The sequence below is a fragment of the Hyperolius riggenbachi genome, chromosome 3 (assembly GCF_040937935.1).
Source record: "Hyperolius riggenbachi isolate aHypRig1 chromosome 3, aHypRig1.pri, whole genome shotgun sequence".
Taxonomy (NCBI): Eukaryota; Metazoa; Chordata; class Amphibia; order Anura; family Hyperoliidae; genus Hyperolius; species Hyperolius riggenbachi.
In genome coordinates, this window is record NC_090648.1 from 410,838,910 (window position 1) to 410,855,465 (window position 16,556).

General features: G+C 42.7%; 1 protein-coding gene across 1 annotated transcript in view; it reads right to left on the bottom strand.

Moving 5' to 3' along the window:
• LOC137564095 (organic cation/carnitine transporter 2-like) overlaps nt 1-16,556 on the bottom strand; it is a 99,573-nt gene that overhangs the window by 56,045 nt on the left and 26,972 nt on the right. Inside the window, exon 4 of the mRNA XM_068277458.1 lies at nt 12,433-12,604. Coding sequence (XP_068133559.1) covers nt 12,433-12,604 — 172 coding nt within the window. The remainder of the gene's footprint in view (nt 1-12,432; nt 12,605-16,556) is intronic.

Consider the following 16,556-nt stretch of genomic DNA (forward strand, 5'->3'; position numbering starts at 1 on the left):
CGTCTCCATCCATTCTCCGGTAATAATTCAATTATTCCTCTTCCTGGACGGCACGGTCCTGAACTCCGACCCGGACATACTGCTCTGCGCCTGCAAAGTGTGTCTGCAAGTGAGCCTTGTGACCACGGTCCCCGGCGACGCCATAGGATGTCAGCATATTCGCATTGCTGCGAGGCATCCTAGCAGACATACTGCGTAGGCGCAGCGCAGTATGTCGGGTCGGAGGTCACCGACAAGGAAGAGGAAGAATTACCAGAGAATAGAGGGCAATGCCGAGACACAGGAGGCGCGGTAAGGATCCGCACAGCTCTGCATACACACATTAGGCGTCCCTTTTTAATTTAATTTAATGCTAAGGTATCCTTTAAGACCTAGGTTCTCAACGTGTGGTACGCATACCCCAGGGGGTACTTCTGATGGTTCCAGGGGGTACTTGGGCTTGATATACCATACTTAACCAAGAATAACAAATTTAGAGTTTCAGAAAATGATAAATCTTATTTAAACACCAAATTAGTGTTTTAGCTAATTAAAAGCAACAGTAAAAAGCTTGGATATTGTTTAGAACCAATTATGTTAAATATATAATGTTTACTATGCTAGGGGGTACTTGGTGAGTACAGGGTTTTGTAAGGGGTACATACCGATAAAATGTTGAGAAACACTGCTTTAAGACACCAAATTTACAACCTAGAAATAGTATTGTCACATAGTTTATTGCTTGTAATGAGTCATCAGTGAGAGTTATGCTAGTCCAACTGGAGATAAGCTGTCATTTGCGAACTACAATTACACAAAATGTTGCAATTACAGCCATACGCAATTATGATTTGGAAATTCAATTAATTTTGTGTGATCCATTCGCAATTTGTCATAGTTACGTGTAATTTTGTGCCGACTTTAGCGGTTAATAGAAAAGCCTCCATACATGCTATTGTCACAATCGATATGTTAAAGTGAACCTCCGGACTAAAAATCTACTCAGCAGAACTGAAAAGGCTTGGTGTTTCTTTAACAGTTTCATAGCATCAGAACTTTGTTTTTCTTACCAAAGCATCATTTTTAGCTGCATTTTTAGCTAAGCTCCACCCATCAAAGAAAAAAAGCCCGGGCTTTTTTTCCCTGATGCTGAGCAGAGCATGATGGGATTTCCTATGTTGTTGTTCATGTTGCCTAGCAACTGGGAGAGGTGCTCAGGACACAGGACAGTTGGAACGGTTTCTTATGCTCCCTGTCACCTCCTTTCAACCAAAAAGATGGCTGCCATCATGAAATCAAACATTTGCCTGTTCTTTTAAAACAGTGTGGGTAAGAGATTATATTACCTATTTATTTTAAGTAACATAACTAATGTACCTTAATGACAGTATGTTTGTTTAGGCTGGAGTTCCTCTTTAAGGAAAATAGTGGGGACAAAAAAAAAAAAAATATATGAAAAGGTTTTTTAAACTGAGCAAAATGTCATTAGAATTTACTGAGTTTAAAAACCATTAATGGAGTCCTAATCCCTACGGGAGACAGTAATTGTGAGTGTTGATGAGGCCTCATGCCATAGAATAACCCAGCATGCTCAAGCTTCCTGGGTCTCATTTCTCCTACCTGTAATGAAAACCTCTTTCACGCACTAATTATCTATCAAGCAAACAGATCACAGAATCAATGTGTTACCATTTAACACCACAAACCTAGCATTTGTAGGAGCAGTAGAAAATAATTAAAAGCCAATTATCCAGATGTGAGAATTAGTGAACCACGTATTCATGGCTACGGGTTAATGTATACATGCAGTTGTATTTATTTGAATAATTCCGCCAAACTAATTACTCTACCAAAGCTGCTGAACTTTGAACATGTTACACTATGGAGCTCTTTTAGCAATAGTCTGAGGCTGCTTTCACATCAGGACGTTAGTCGCACGTTACAGCAGCCCCTACCGCAGAACAACTCACAGTATTGAAAAATCAATGGGCTGTTCACAGTGCCCACGTTGCGTTGGAGTATAACGCTGTACGTTAAATGAAAGTGCAGCATGCTGTGCGTTATACTCGTATTTAGCTGCGTTACAATGTTTGCACATGCTCAGTAATGTCCTTTTTTTTTTAAAAAAAAATGTGACGCGTGCGCCGTTTTCGTTCTATCAGTATGCGTCAAAAAGTACGAATCAAGAGACGAATAACGCAGTTCAATATAACGTCCAACCAAAACTAACATGCATTGCATTAGGGGCACGTTATGCGACCTTAACGTCGCATCAAACGCAACGTCTTAGTGTGAAAGAGCCCTGAGCTGGAAGACACTAGAGAATATAAATTATCTAGCCCACCTGGACTGGATTTGTTTTTGCTGTTCTTGCCAGAGTCGCATCTAACCACAGCAATAGCTGCTGGAACGTCAGCCAATTAAGACTTGTGTGATTGCATCACCTGCAGCACCAATTTCATTTTAATAACCAGGCTGTCCTGGTATTTGGGGGGGGGGGGGGGGGGGACTTGAGTGCCCAGAGGAAACACACGCAGGCACAGGGAAAACACACAAACTCTGAAGATCGTGCCCTGGCTGGGATTCAAACCAGGGACTCAGCAACGCAAGCTAGTCCAAGACAGCCTGCTTATAATTACATTTGTGCTGCAAGGGAGTGTATACAATTGTTAATTTGCTGACTTTACAGTAGCTTTTGCTTTGTTAGGATGTGACACAGGCAAGATTTGAAAGCTTTCACCACCTTAAGACTTAAAATATCTCAGTCATAATTCTCTCAGAAGTGTAGAGAAAATGGAAAATCAAAAGGACCTCATATACAGGAAAAAATGCATGCATAAGTGGCTTTATTCTTCTGGGCATGCACCGATGCACGGACCTTACTCATGCATTCCCAGTCGAAATGTGCTCATCTACAGCCAGGAGGTTAACTGGATTTGAAAGCTTCAGTAAAATAAGTTTGGAGGGACACTTTACTGGAACGATAGAGGATACAGGAAACCTCCGGATCGTCCAAAGATTTTCCATTACTGAGGTTAGAATCTAACGTAGTGTCTGAGCATCTTTCTCTTAGAGTATCCCTCAAGTCGTGTCTGTATCTGGTGCGTAGTGCCAACAAACAGGATTTAGAGGGAGCCAGGAGAAGGAGGTTTGGACATCAGGAAAGAAGATTGTGGGAAAGAAAGCAGCAGACAGAGGTAGGCATGCTTCTCAGACACTCCCAACCCATTATGCAGCTGGAGGGGCAAAGGGGTAACTGGCCAAACACAAAAAAAAAACACTTCTAAGGCAGTTTTTTGTTAAAGGAAACCTGAGGTGAGAGGGATATGGAGGCTGACATTTATTTCCTTGTAAACAATGCCAGTTGCCTGGCAGCCCTGTTGATCTTCTGGAAAAAGTAGTGCTTTAGCGCAAACCCTGGGACAAGCATATATCTAATCCAGTAAAACTTGAGTCAGTTTAGTCAGAGTACCTGATCTGCTGCATGCCTGTTCAGGGTCTATGGCCTAAAGTATCAGAAACACAGGACCAGGAGGACTGCCAGGCAACTGGTATTGTTTAAAAGGAAATAAATATGACAGCCTCCATATGCCTCTGACCTTGGGTTCCATTTAACATATCCTCTATTTTAACAACCTTATGAGTTTATATTGCTGTCTGTGTTACAGGTTGCTGCGCGCATTAATTTTGGAGCGCAATGGGTTAATGTAGGTATGTACCTGACTTGACATCACACTTTAGCAACTCCCATTGTCTATCTTTGCCCTCTAAGAATACTGACATAAAAACTGAAGTATACGCTTTATACTCCAATTAGGAAAAATATATAAATAAGTCATATTCTATGGTACGATCCAGCAAGTAACATAATTAATAGAATCTCACAGGACAATCCCACATGTCAAGGACCCATGAGTCTTTGAGCTGCACTATGGCTGTTTGTCCCATCCAAGAATTCTAGGGATATTTAACACAGTATAATTGTAAAATTAAAGAAATACTGAGTTTCAGCCACTAGATGGAGTACTCACCCTAACTGTGAGAAAGATGAGTAATATTTGGCATTATTAACAGAGCTTTTCTGAGGTTTTTTTTTGCCCCTTATGCTTTCCTAGTGGTTCTGGGTTAATGTAAACATGGTTCTGGTTCACCATGAGCTAATTTGAGTGCTCTGTACTAGAAGTAGACTATCTGAATTCTCTTCTTGAACACAGGACAAGTTGAATCCCCGCTGCCATATACAGAAGTGGACATTTGCACTAATGCACTGGATAAATAACTTCATTTAAGATGGTTAATCTGGAGTATAGATCTATAAAAAATGTTTACGTATTAGTTAGTGGGCTGAGTACAGCCAGTTTGGTCACAGTATTTAAATACAATTAGCGCTTTGGTGAATGCATTAAGCTATTAATTTGAACTGTAAGATGGAGAACAAAGCAGGGCTGTGGAGTCGGTCCAAAAATCCACCGACTCCGACTCCTCAGTTTAGGATTCCACCGACTCCGACTCCTCTAATTTGCATATTACAATTTTGTTGATTAAAAGTATGTAACGTGAAATTCATCTCTTAAAGGGAACCAGAGAGGAATGGAGCCTGGAAATAGAAAGAACTTTTATACATAGCTGGGGCTTTTTCCAGCCCCATAAGCCTGGATCGCTTCCACGCCGCCATCCTCCGCTTCCTGGAACCGCCGGTACCGGGCCCGTCACTTCCGGCGGACGCGGCCAATTGTCCGCATCACAGGGGCTCCCTCCATACCCGTACGCATGCGGCTGCGCAGGAGGCAGCCTCATGCGTACTTGTATAGAGGGAGCTCCGTGTGATGCGGAAAATCGGCCACGACCGCCGGCCGACTGGCGGCAATGACAGGACCCGGTACTGGCGGATCCAGGCAGCAGAGGACGGCGGCGTGGGAGCGATCCGTGCGTATGGGGCTGGAGGAAGCCCCAGGTATGTATAAAACCTTTTTTTGATCCTCTCTGGTTCCCTTTAACTGCCAACGTTTAGCAATTTTACAAGACAACTGAAGTGAGAAGGATATGTAGACTACTATATTTATTCCCTTTAGACTAAAACTAGTCCTTGGTAAGAGTACTTGTAAAAGGTACAAACCAGAACAAAGAACATCTATCAGGCCCTTGGCAATGTAACTGTGGGTGCATGTAAGAATGATGTGCAGGTGCTCTGCAGGGGAACGAGGAGATTCTTCCTCTATTACACATTATTCATGTACAATCTGAACCAGGTTTATGGGTGACAGACAACACCTCTCTGTTCAATGTGCACAACTTTCTCAGTGGATTCCCTGTAGCTCTGTGGGGAGTACATTTGTAGAGTTGAGTATAGTACTACTGTGTAACAAAGTAAACCTGAGACAGATGAAATTAAAGTTTTATACAAACCTGGGGCTTCCTCCTGCCCCCTTCAGGCTAATCAGTCCCTCATTGTCCTCCACCACCACCTGCATCTTCTGCTATGAGTCCAGGTACTTGAGCCAGTCTGGCATAGTGCGCATGCACACACCCCGCCGCCAGAAGCGTACTACAGCTGCGCAGCACTATTGCGCAGGTGCAGAATGTTCCTGGCTGTGGGAGCGGCACGTGGCTGGACTGCGCTGACTGGCTGAATTACCAGGATTCTGGCCTGGTGCACACCAAAAAACGCTAGCAGATCCGCAAAATGCTAGCAGATTTTGAAACGCTTGTTCTTCTTTTTCTGTAGCGTTTCAGCTAGCATTTTGCGGTTTTGTGAAGCGTTTTTGGTGTAGTAGATTTCAAGTACTGTTACAGTAAAGCTGTTACTGAGCAGCTACTGTAACAAACGCCTGGCAAACCGCTCTGAAGTGCCGTTTTTCAGAGCGGTTTGCGTTTTTCCTATACTTAACATTGAGGCAGAAACGCATCCGCAATCCAAAATCTGCAGCAGCCGGGAGTATGCGTTTCTGCAAAACCAGCCCATTGAAATACATTACCCTAGCGGATCCGCACCCGCAAGCGGATCACAAACTGCAGCAGAACCGCTCTGGTGTGCACTAGGCCTCATAGCAGAAGATCTAGGTGGTGGAGGAGGACATCGAGGGACTGATTGGCCTGAAGGGGGCTGGAGGAAGCCCCAGGTATGTATCAAAAAAAAAAAAAAAAACACACATTACTTTTCATCCGTCTCAGGTACCCTTTAATTTGTAGTCACCAAACCAAATTTTAACAACATATCAAATTATTTGATTTCATGAGCAAAGGGAGTGCATACATTTGCATAAATCAGCATCAATGCAGAATTATTTCCATCTCATTGACCATCTCTATTAGTGACACAGCTACACATCAGGCTTTATTCTTACAGTATAGATGTTATTTAGTATATATGTTACGGCCAGAACCCGAAGTCTGGCCACTTCGGGTTCTGGCCAGTCAGAATGCGAAGTGGCCGCTCTCTGCGGCCAATACACAAAACGCTGCTGAATTTTGGCCGGCCAGATCGCGTACTAAGTAAGTGTGGCCGGCCAAGTCCCGAAGCTCACCTCTCCGCTTTACGTCCCCTCTCCCTGCGCTGTCTCTGGCTGGCTGTTCTGTCCCCTCTCCCCGCGCTGTTTCCGGCTGTCAGTTTTACTTACAAGGACCCCTGGGCTGCCCTGACGATGCCGGCTGCTTCATATCCCCTGCTCTCCGATGAGCTGCTGTGCGCAGCTCAGTCAGTTGTCTGTGTCCTGCTGGTGTTCCACTGTCCCCCGTTCGTCTGCACTCTCCTGTTCAGCTTTCCTCTGCTAAGTTCTCCGTGCCCCATTCTCCGTTAGTCTGTGAGGACCCGGGGCTTGAGAAGCAGGGGTATTGGTATATGCTCCGGAGGGGCAGGGGGAGGGGGGGGAGGATTGGTGTCCCTGAAATCTGCTGTCCCCGCTCAGCTCTTCACAACGGCTGCTTTCTCCTCGAATGACCCAAGGCTCCAGGTGACACGGGTTGGACAGAGAATGGAAGGGGGTGGGGGGAGGAATTTGAGAGGAGGATGGCAGTTTATGGATAATTAGTGACCTTATGCTGGATACACACGTTGAGTTTTGCTGCGCGATTTGCGAGATCGATTCCATCAATTCAATTATTTCCAACATGTTCGTTCGTGTTTCGATGGATCCAGCTGTCGATTTTGCATATTAAGTATGCAAAATCGACGGCTGTATCCATCGAAACACGATCGAACATGTTGGAAATAATCGAATCGATCCCGCGAATTGCACTGCAAAATGCAACGTGTGTGTATCCAGCATTAGCCCGTTTAAAACGGGCTAGGTCTGTCCCCACGTGCACTTGCACACACGGCCTACAGCTATGTCAACACTAATAAAAATGCTAATATAATATGTTACGGCCAAAACGGGAATAGAACTGGCCGGTTTGACGTCGGCCAAAGTCTAAAATGCTGGGAATTTCTGACTTTGGCCGTTTCTAGAACTGGCCGGCCAATGTCAGAAATTTCCAGCATTTTGGACTTTGGCCGACGTCAAATCGGCCAGCCAATTCTAGAATTGGCCAATTTCTGGTTTTGGCCATAACATATATGAGATTCCTGTGTACACATATATACAGTCACAATCAGGTATGTATATTTGACTGTATAAATACGGGGACTGCTTTATTGAAGCAGCACAAGTAACCAATTTTGATTGGTTTATTTCATTTTTGTGGACTAAGCACAGCTATTACTGTAATATACATATACATATACATACACACACACTATTTTTAATGACTATTATCTGAGAAATAGAACATTTTATCATATTTTCTATTTTAATTACAGTTACAAATTCATTAGGAGTCAGTCGGTGCATTTTTTGCCGACTCCGACTCCAGGGATCCAAAATTACTCCGACTCCACGACTCCAACTCCACAGCTCTGGAACAAAGAGCCCTGTTTTCCATTAATGATTAATATGTATGTTAAAAAAAACACCTCAAGGGAGAATGATATGGAGGCAGCCATATTTATTTCCTTTTAAGGTTGACCTGAACTCAGAACTTTCTCTCTGCTGTAAAAGATATGCAACAGCATAATAACCTTTAAAGAAAAACATTTCTTTGTTACAGCTGATACAAATCCTACAATAGAACTGCAGTGTTTCTACTTCCTGCTTTCATGGAGGTAGACTTATTAACATCCTGTGCTTTCAAATTAGCTCATCTGCTGCGGCAGTCAGCGGACACAGGGAGAGATCAAATTACAACTTGTGATTAGACACTGATGAGGAAGAATAGACAGGCTGAACTCTCTAAAATACAGGGTGCATTTCTCTATGTTTTCCCTTCTGTCCTGTGCAAGAGTTCAGGTCCACTTTAAACAAAACCAGTTACCTGGCCACCCTGCTGATCCTCTGCCTGTCATATAACTCTCATTTCAGGTTCCCTTTAAGGCAGATGAAAATGAGACATCCCAAATCTTTGTTTTTCCATGATCTACTCCCATTTCCCTTTCTGGAGGGAGCAATACTCCCAATTCATGGACTAAAGTCACCCTGGCCCATATGCAATTCACTTGTTCTCTAAGGTTTTCTCCTAAGTGATATTTTCACAACTTGTAAATAAAATACCTTTTAAACCACCAGCAAGCAAACAAGTACTCAAAATAATTTTGACAGTACTTTTCCCCCTACCTTTTGGTACTTTTTCTATTGCGAAGTGCAAAAGTTATTTTAAATCGAAGATGAAAAATTATCTCATAGGAGAAAACTAAGGACAACGTGAATTGCATATGGTAACCTGTCTCTTACATACATGGTGAAATCTGATTACAAATAAAAATCTTCATCTGTATACACACATATTCAATAACTGTCACCTGGTCAGACAGTTCTATGAACGCTCCAGGGACAGTCATTGTACCGACACACTGTTAGGTAGCTTATTCTGTTCTATAGAGGGAGAGGAGCCCTGCTGTGGGGACAACAGTAAATTAAGAGGTTGGACAACAGTAAGGGTGCGTTTCCACTAACGCGAATTCGCATGCGTTCCCCGCATGCAAATTCGCATAACCAATAAAAGTGAATGAGCCTGTGTCCACTTGTCAGGAAAACGGAGCGTTTTTTTGTGCAGGAAAAATCTGCTCAGCAGAGCCATCCGAATTCGGACACCACACACACGCATGCGATTCGCATATAATGTATTTAATAGGGAATTCGCATGGTGTTTTTTCATGCGAATTTTCATACAATTTCGCATGGCATCAATGAAAAAGCACACAGGCACTGACATGGTTAAATTCGCACACAGCGTCATCCATGCGAAATCGTATGCGAATTCGCGGTAAAATTCGCATACAACCGCATGCGATTTCGCTCCTGCATGCGAATTCGTTCGGAGAATCCGCGGCGATTTCCCACCGCACAAGTGGAAACGCACCCTGATAGGTCACCAATGATGTCAATAGCAAGTACTCTAGTACTGACTCTAGATTTACGAGCAATCTTTCCACTAAACATCTTTTTGGCAGACTGAAGCCTATAGGGTTTATGACAATTCTATGTGAGAACAACACTACTGTATAGACAAAGTATAGATACAGTGGGAAAGGAAAGAAAGAAACTAGTCTATACACAGCTATTCTTTGCCCAACAGTTTTCCCTGTTTTCACCCAGGAAACAAAAACAATGAAGAACTGTATATATGCTAGTATTTAAAAAAAAAACACCGTTTATAATGTAGGAAAGAAAAACACTTTAAAGGGGCCCATACACTGGTCGATTTCCGATCGATCGATTTGTGGCCACTAATGCATTTAGATCGATTTCCAATAGATTTCATTCTGAAATCTGTTGGAAATCTGTTCCTAGTGTGTGGCACACATTAGATAGATTCCTGTTAGTTTTCGACTTGACAGGCATCTGACTGAAATCTGATGGTCGAATCTGCTGCAAATATGTAAGTGTAAGGCCACCTTATCTCCACAAAATCAATGGCAGTGTCATGGGTTAAAGCCCAGCAGAAACAATGAGGTCTCTTTAACAGTCATCTAGTCTTCATTTCTGTTATCAGTCCCTTTTCCCTCATAGTCAAAGTCTGCACTTTCACACTTTGAACACTTGTACCCTATAATGCATTCATCGGAATACCATTCTTTATGGGTGCATAGTTTGTGAGATGGTGACAAAGCCTATAGTAGGAATGAACACATTCTTCAGGAAAGCGGTCAAGCATAAAACTGACTGAAAGGTGTAACTGGACATTTGTGTAACGATTGCGGAATTATTTCCGTGGTCAGCACACAAGATGCGCGCTGACACTGCGGAAATCCTCCACAAGCGTGTAATTTGACAGAACCCAGCTTGGGTGCTATGCACCTGTAGAGGGCAATTCCCACCGGCAGATGGAGCTGTGGAGTGCAGACGAACACAGCCTCTGCACGGCCACAGATGCCAGATGAGAATTGTAAGAGTTAAAGCAATGCAGGGCAAGATAGCCCTTAAAGAGAGAGAGCACAGAGACAGAATGTATGTGTGCCCTCCAATCTAGTCGCCACCCAGCGACTGTGAACACACAACAACGGCACCGAAGTGGGAACGCAATTGCAAGAGTGGCGATTGCCAAAAGTGACACAAGACCAAATTAGACAGAGCACAAGTGTAGCAAGAAAGACATAGCAAATAACAACGATCAGAACATCAAGGAAAATAACAAACGCTCGCTAAACGCGAACACTGCACTCATTTGCAACAGCGAACGCGTTTAAGACACGATCACCGCGCGTTAGGCGCCCAGTGATAAGCGTGCCACCCCAACTAACCAATGTAACACAAACACGAAATAGAGAACGCGAACGCTTGCTAAACGGTTACCTCACCGAGCCTACAGCAAGCGTTCGCACCAGACAACACAGACAGAAGGAGCAGCCAGCAGCAACCACAGCCCTGGCCTACACTCCCAGACAGAGCACAGATGGACCCACCACCACTGCCGCTAGAGCGGATGCGATCCAGACAAACAGATGGGTCTACCAGTAGCAACCGCTGCTCTGGCTAGCACCCCTAAGACAGGGTACAGACAGAACGATTTCCTGTCGACCGCCGCTGGTGACAAGACAATCGCAACAGATAGACAGAACAAGGCAAAACAGATAATACAACCTGACTGCGCTAGAAGGGATGCCTAGTGCAGTCCCAAGGAATTACTCTAAGATAATCTTAGCAAACAATAGCAAGGCTGATACTCCAGGAGATTTAGCAGGAACAAACCATCATGACCAGTAAGGAATTCTGGGAAGAAATGGTTTTTATACTGCAAGCCATCAGAGGAAACCGCTAAGCAATTTGCATGACAAGTGTATGCAAATTTCTCACCAGCAGAGCAACTCTGAAACTTGCAAAGTGAAGACAGGTCTCTTTTCCAGAGACCTGTGGCATTCAGACCTAAAGAATGGTCAAACAGCTGTCTGCCTGTGCTGACAGCAGAGCAGATCATTACAATTTGTTTGTAGAGCAGCCATCTAAAACAAACCTTTATTAAAAATTGGGCAGTAGAAATGTGTGTGTGTGTGTGTGGGGGGGGGGGGGGGGGGGGGGGGTTCACAGATGCAGAGAGCAATATTACAGTTAATACAAATGTGGCACGCATAAAGCAGTACCCCCAATGATGAACTTTAGCCCAATAGTGGTACAGATATGGTAATTGTTTTATACCCTGGGAGAATGAGTTTGAAAAATCTTTATTGAGGTATTGAGGCATCTTCTTACTGCCACAAGAACAGCAACTGCTAGACAATGAAAAGTCATTGGCTTCCCTATAAAACTACACTCTGAGTAGAGGCAATCAACAAGATCATGTAGTTAGAAGAGAAGACCACATCTGACTATAATACTACCAAGAAATGTATCTCTGCTTGGCTGGTCTGGGTGGATTTCACGGAATCAAAAACTTTTAAGGATCTAGTCCCCACACCTTAGTAGATTTGGTGTGCGCACCTGACTTGACTATGCGTATTAGCACATTGCTGCTCCCAACACTAGTAACTTTCCTTCCATATACAACACCTGTACACCTAAGTCCCATTTCATGGAGATTTGAGGGTCTTGATTTACTTAGTTTTCCTAATGCTACATTGTTTCTACTAGTTTTATTGTACCAACTTTAGTCAACTGATTTCAGTTTTGCGCACACCATATCGCTTGTCTCTCCATAAATTACAATACTTGACATTTCCATCCATTTCAGGTGTTTGTTTGCCGGTATTTAGATTTTGATGGTACCTTTTCCTATAACTTGCTCATTCTTGTTTTTTTCTGTAATGACTAATCTATCAATGGATTATTGCTGCGCCGTTCACTCTGATAAAATGAAATAAAATGTTACCAGAAAACAATAAAAGTTGTGATGTGTACAAGTATAATAGAGATTAGGAGGCCTTGAACTGTATTGTAAACCACAGGACAGCCTGGTACTTTACTCATTGCTTACCAGTATACTTACCACCAGAGAGGAATGCAGAAGAATCCAGGAACACTAAGGGCCAGCAGCAACATCCGCCAGTCTCTAATGAAGAACGCAATCAGGGGAAGAAGCATGTATCCGACAGCATAGAATATGCAAACACCCAATGTGGAGAATATAATGCGCCCAGATTTGCCAAGTATTTCAGCACCTGTTTAAATAATGGTGAGAAAGTTGTATTAGCTTGAGAGGGTATTGTGATAGGATGGGCAAAAAAGATAATTAAATCACAAAATTCACTTTTATTCATTTCCCTCGGATGGGATAGGAACAAAAAACAGATACCCGAAAACACTAAGGTTCCACCATAAATCACCCCCATGTGATCACTTGCACCTCCTTGTAGGCATTTTAGGAGGGAAACTACTCCTTCCCCTATTATTGTGGTCTAAGGGGTTATGCATATTTATCAGATTTTAGCAGAAATCTGCTGCCCTACTAGCATTGCACTATTCAGAACTATGAAGTTACAAATACATACTGGGCTTTTAGACGACAGCAACTCCAGAGCATAATGTTCCCTCTCCCCTTACTTCAGTTGCTGGAAGCCGCTAAATCACGCGCTGCGAGGTTTCCTCTTCCCTTCCCATATCAACATTGTGCGTTACTCTGCACAAGCAGCAGGAAGCATCTGTAAAGGTGCCCATACACTCGTCAAATTGGCAGCGGATAGATAAGAAATGCATCTGATGATCTAGCTGATGCGTTTTTAGAACATTTTTTACCAGGAGAGAATTCCAATAGATTTCAGTTTGAAATCTATTGAAATTCGATCTGATGGCATTTTTTTTTTGCCATCAGATTTCCATTAAGGCCAATGCAAACTGATAAGCAATCTCATCAGATCGACCTAAATTTTCCACCCTGCCAGTTCGATGGAAATCCATCGAAATCGGCCATTGATCGGTCGATTGGCCAACCGATTTGCAAACGATCAATCGAGATCGATCGGTCGGCCAGAAAATCGGCTGAGTGTATGGGCCCCTTAGAGCACTCGTTCCCCGCAGTGCAGCCCACAGGATCAAGCTCCATATTGAGGGCAACACTAATAATACAATACTATGTACCTTTTGATAATAACATTTTTTTTCAATTCGATAATTTCACTCAATTATTCCATTAGATTGAATATAAAGATTTTTCCAACATGTCTGATTGGATTTTTATTGAAAATACGGGATAATCATTAGTTTTTCTTGATTGAAAACAAAAAACAAAACAAAAACAAAAAAAAACAAAAAAAAAGATTCTTTTTGACTTTCCTTCAATTTAATCATTTTGGTCAGAAAAATGGGAATATCGAACATTTTTATTCTACCATGTATGGGCACAAGACCCACTTCCATTAGTCACAGATTGCGAACGTTTTCTGCATGTGATATCGAATGTGGAATCACAGCCTATTAATCAATAGGCTGCATCCGAAATAGTGTGCGGGAAAAAAGTAAAAAAGAAATAAAAAATAGTGCTGGTGAGTAATGCATGGCACGACTATAAGAATTCGGCTGCAGCTTTGCAGCAGCACTAGTGTATCGTACAATTCAAAATCAGCCCTTAAGGTGGCCACACACCATACAATTTTTTAAATATCTGTTCGATTTAAGAATTGCAATCAATTTTTCTGACTGATTGTAACATTTTTAAAAATATGACCAATGTACCACACACCTATGTTCAATTTTTTCCTCAATTATGATAAAAATGATTGGAAACTCCGAGAAAATTGCTGGGGTGTGTATATTAATAAATTAACAATCCAACACACACCATACAATCTTTAGTACAATTGGAGAAATATCTGGCATTCCGGATCGATTTAAATCGAAAAAAACGGGAAATCCGATCGGATTTTTCAGTCGAATGAAAAAAAAAAAAACCTTTCGATTTTTTTCGAGAGATACGATCGTTTTTATCGAATTACTGTAAAATCGGATCATTTTATTGTATCGTGTGTGGCCACCTTTAGGCTATCAATTCTCCACTGTCAGTTCTGTGAAAATGTATTTTTTGACTGAAACCATCTGATCAATTAATCAGGAAGTTATTTATCAGCATGATGAGTCACTAGATTCCAAGACAGTGGTCAAAGCTGATGGAAGAAAAAAACAAAAAATACACTTTAGCACACCTTTGCATTAAAGGGAACCTTGAGGGCTCGTTCCCACTGTTGCGACGCGATTTCGGCCGCATTCCGACGCTTGTAAAAACGCATGCGGATGCGTTTCCACATGCGTTTTTACCCGCGATTTCGCCTGCGATTTCGCATGGCAGGGTGCCATGCGAAATTAACCATGACACTGCCAGGGCTAAATAAAATTGAAAAAGGTGCGAAATCGCACGCGAAATCGCGGGTAAAAACGCATGTAACAAACGCATGCGTTTTTACTATTAAATACATTAGCGGCGATTCGCACGGATTCCCGACGCAGGCGAAATCGTTGGCTCTTTTGTGCGTTTTTTTCACGCTGAAAAAAACGCACCTTAACAACGCTACAGTGGAAACAGGCCCATCCACTTGTATTACATGTGCGGATCTGCATGCGTTGGACGCATGCAGATTCGCGATAGTGGAAACGAGCCCTAACTGAGAGTGATATGGATGTTTCCTGTTAAACAATACCAGTTGCCTGGCAGTCCAGCTGATCTCTGTGGCTGCAATAGTGGCTGAATCACACCCTGAAACAAGCATGCAGCTAATCCAGTCTGACTTCAGTCAGAGCACCTGATCTGCATGCTTGTTAAGGGGCTGTGGCTAAAAGTATTAGAGACACAGGATCAGCAGGCGATTCAGGCAACTGGTATTATTTTAAAAGGAAAAATCCATGTCCTCAGTTTAGGTTCCCTTTAAAGAGGACCTAAACGTATGCATAGGAGACAAGTAAAGCACAGAAAAACTCAGCCTGTTTGTATTTAGAGATAACAGGCTGTCTAATTCTCCCTTATCTACTGGTAATACATCACTGTAATTTGAGCTGACATCTCTGTCTGCTCTGTGCTGCAGGTGTGCTGAGTTCAGAGGCTATATGTAAACACAGGAGGTTTAAAGGAATCATCAGGCATTTTTACAAAAATCTGCTTTACTCAGCTGAGGCTTTCTCAAGCCCCTTGCTGTCCCACGCTGTCACCTCCGCTGCCCGCTGTCGCCGCACGGTGCAGAGGACGACCGTGAGGTCAAGTACGGCTTACTGCGTAGGCGCCGCTGCAGTAAGCCATGGACTACGTGGCCGTGATTGACAGCAGCGATTGACGCAGGTGCAGTAAGAGTGACCTCGCAGTCGTCCTCTGCACCGTGCGGCCGGTGACAACGGGGCAGTGGTGGAGAGCGGAGGTGATACCGTGGGACAGTCGATTTATGTACAAATGTCTGATGATTCCTTTAAGGGCTCAGCCAACACTGGAAGCACTTTTCTGAGCTCTTTGTGACTGATTAATACTTTCTAAACGCTTTTTAAAGGGGAAAAAAAAAAAAAAAAAAGCTTCCATTCATTTTCATTAAAATCACGATAAAATTCGGCGTGAACGCGAAAAGTCACAGCAATTTTTACTGCAATTTTAATGAAAGTGAATGGGAGCGATTTTTAAAAAGCACTTAGAAAGCGCTAAGCAATCACAAGCGTTCAGAAAAGCGCTTATAGTGTTGGCTGAGCCCTAACCCTATATGTGCTCCCGGCAAACCAGGAAGTAAAAGTTCAGCACCATCTATGAAGAGTTCTGTACGCAGTAACAAAGAAATGTTTTTCTGTTAAGGTTATTATGCTGTTGCTTCTCTTTTAGGGCAGAGAGGAAGTCCTGAGTTTAGGCCCACTTTAACTGTAGCATTAGCTGAGAAAGCAGACATGTCCTGCAGCGAAATGTAAATAAAGGAGTCTCTGAGGACATCACAGATTTTTTTTGAAGAAAAAAAAATGAATATTGGATATCAAATGTATATAAAATATATATATAAAATATAAAATACTGTACTATTGATCAGTGGTTACTGTACTTTCAAAACTTACTATAAAGAATGATAGGCAAATGCAATCATATTTAAATTTGAAGTTTTTTTCCCCCAGCATACAAATACTACTGTACAACACTTTATTTGTAGGGATAACAATATA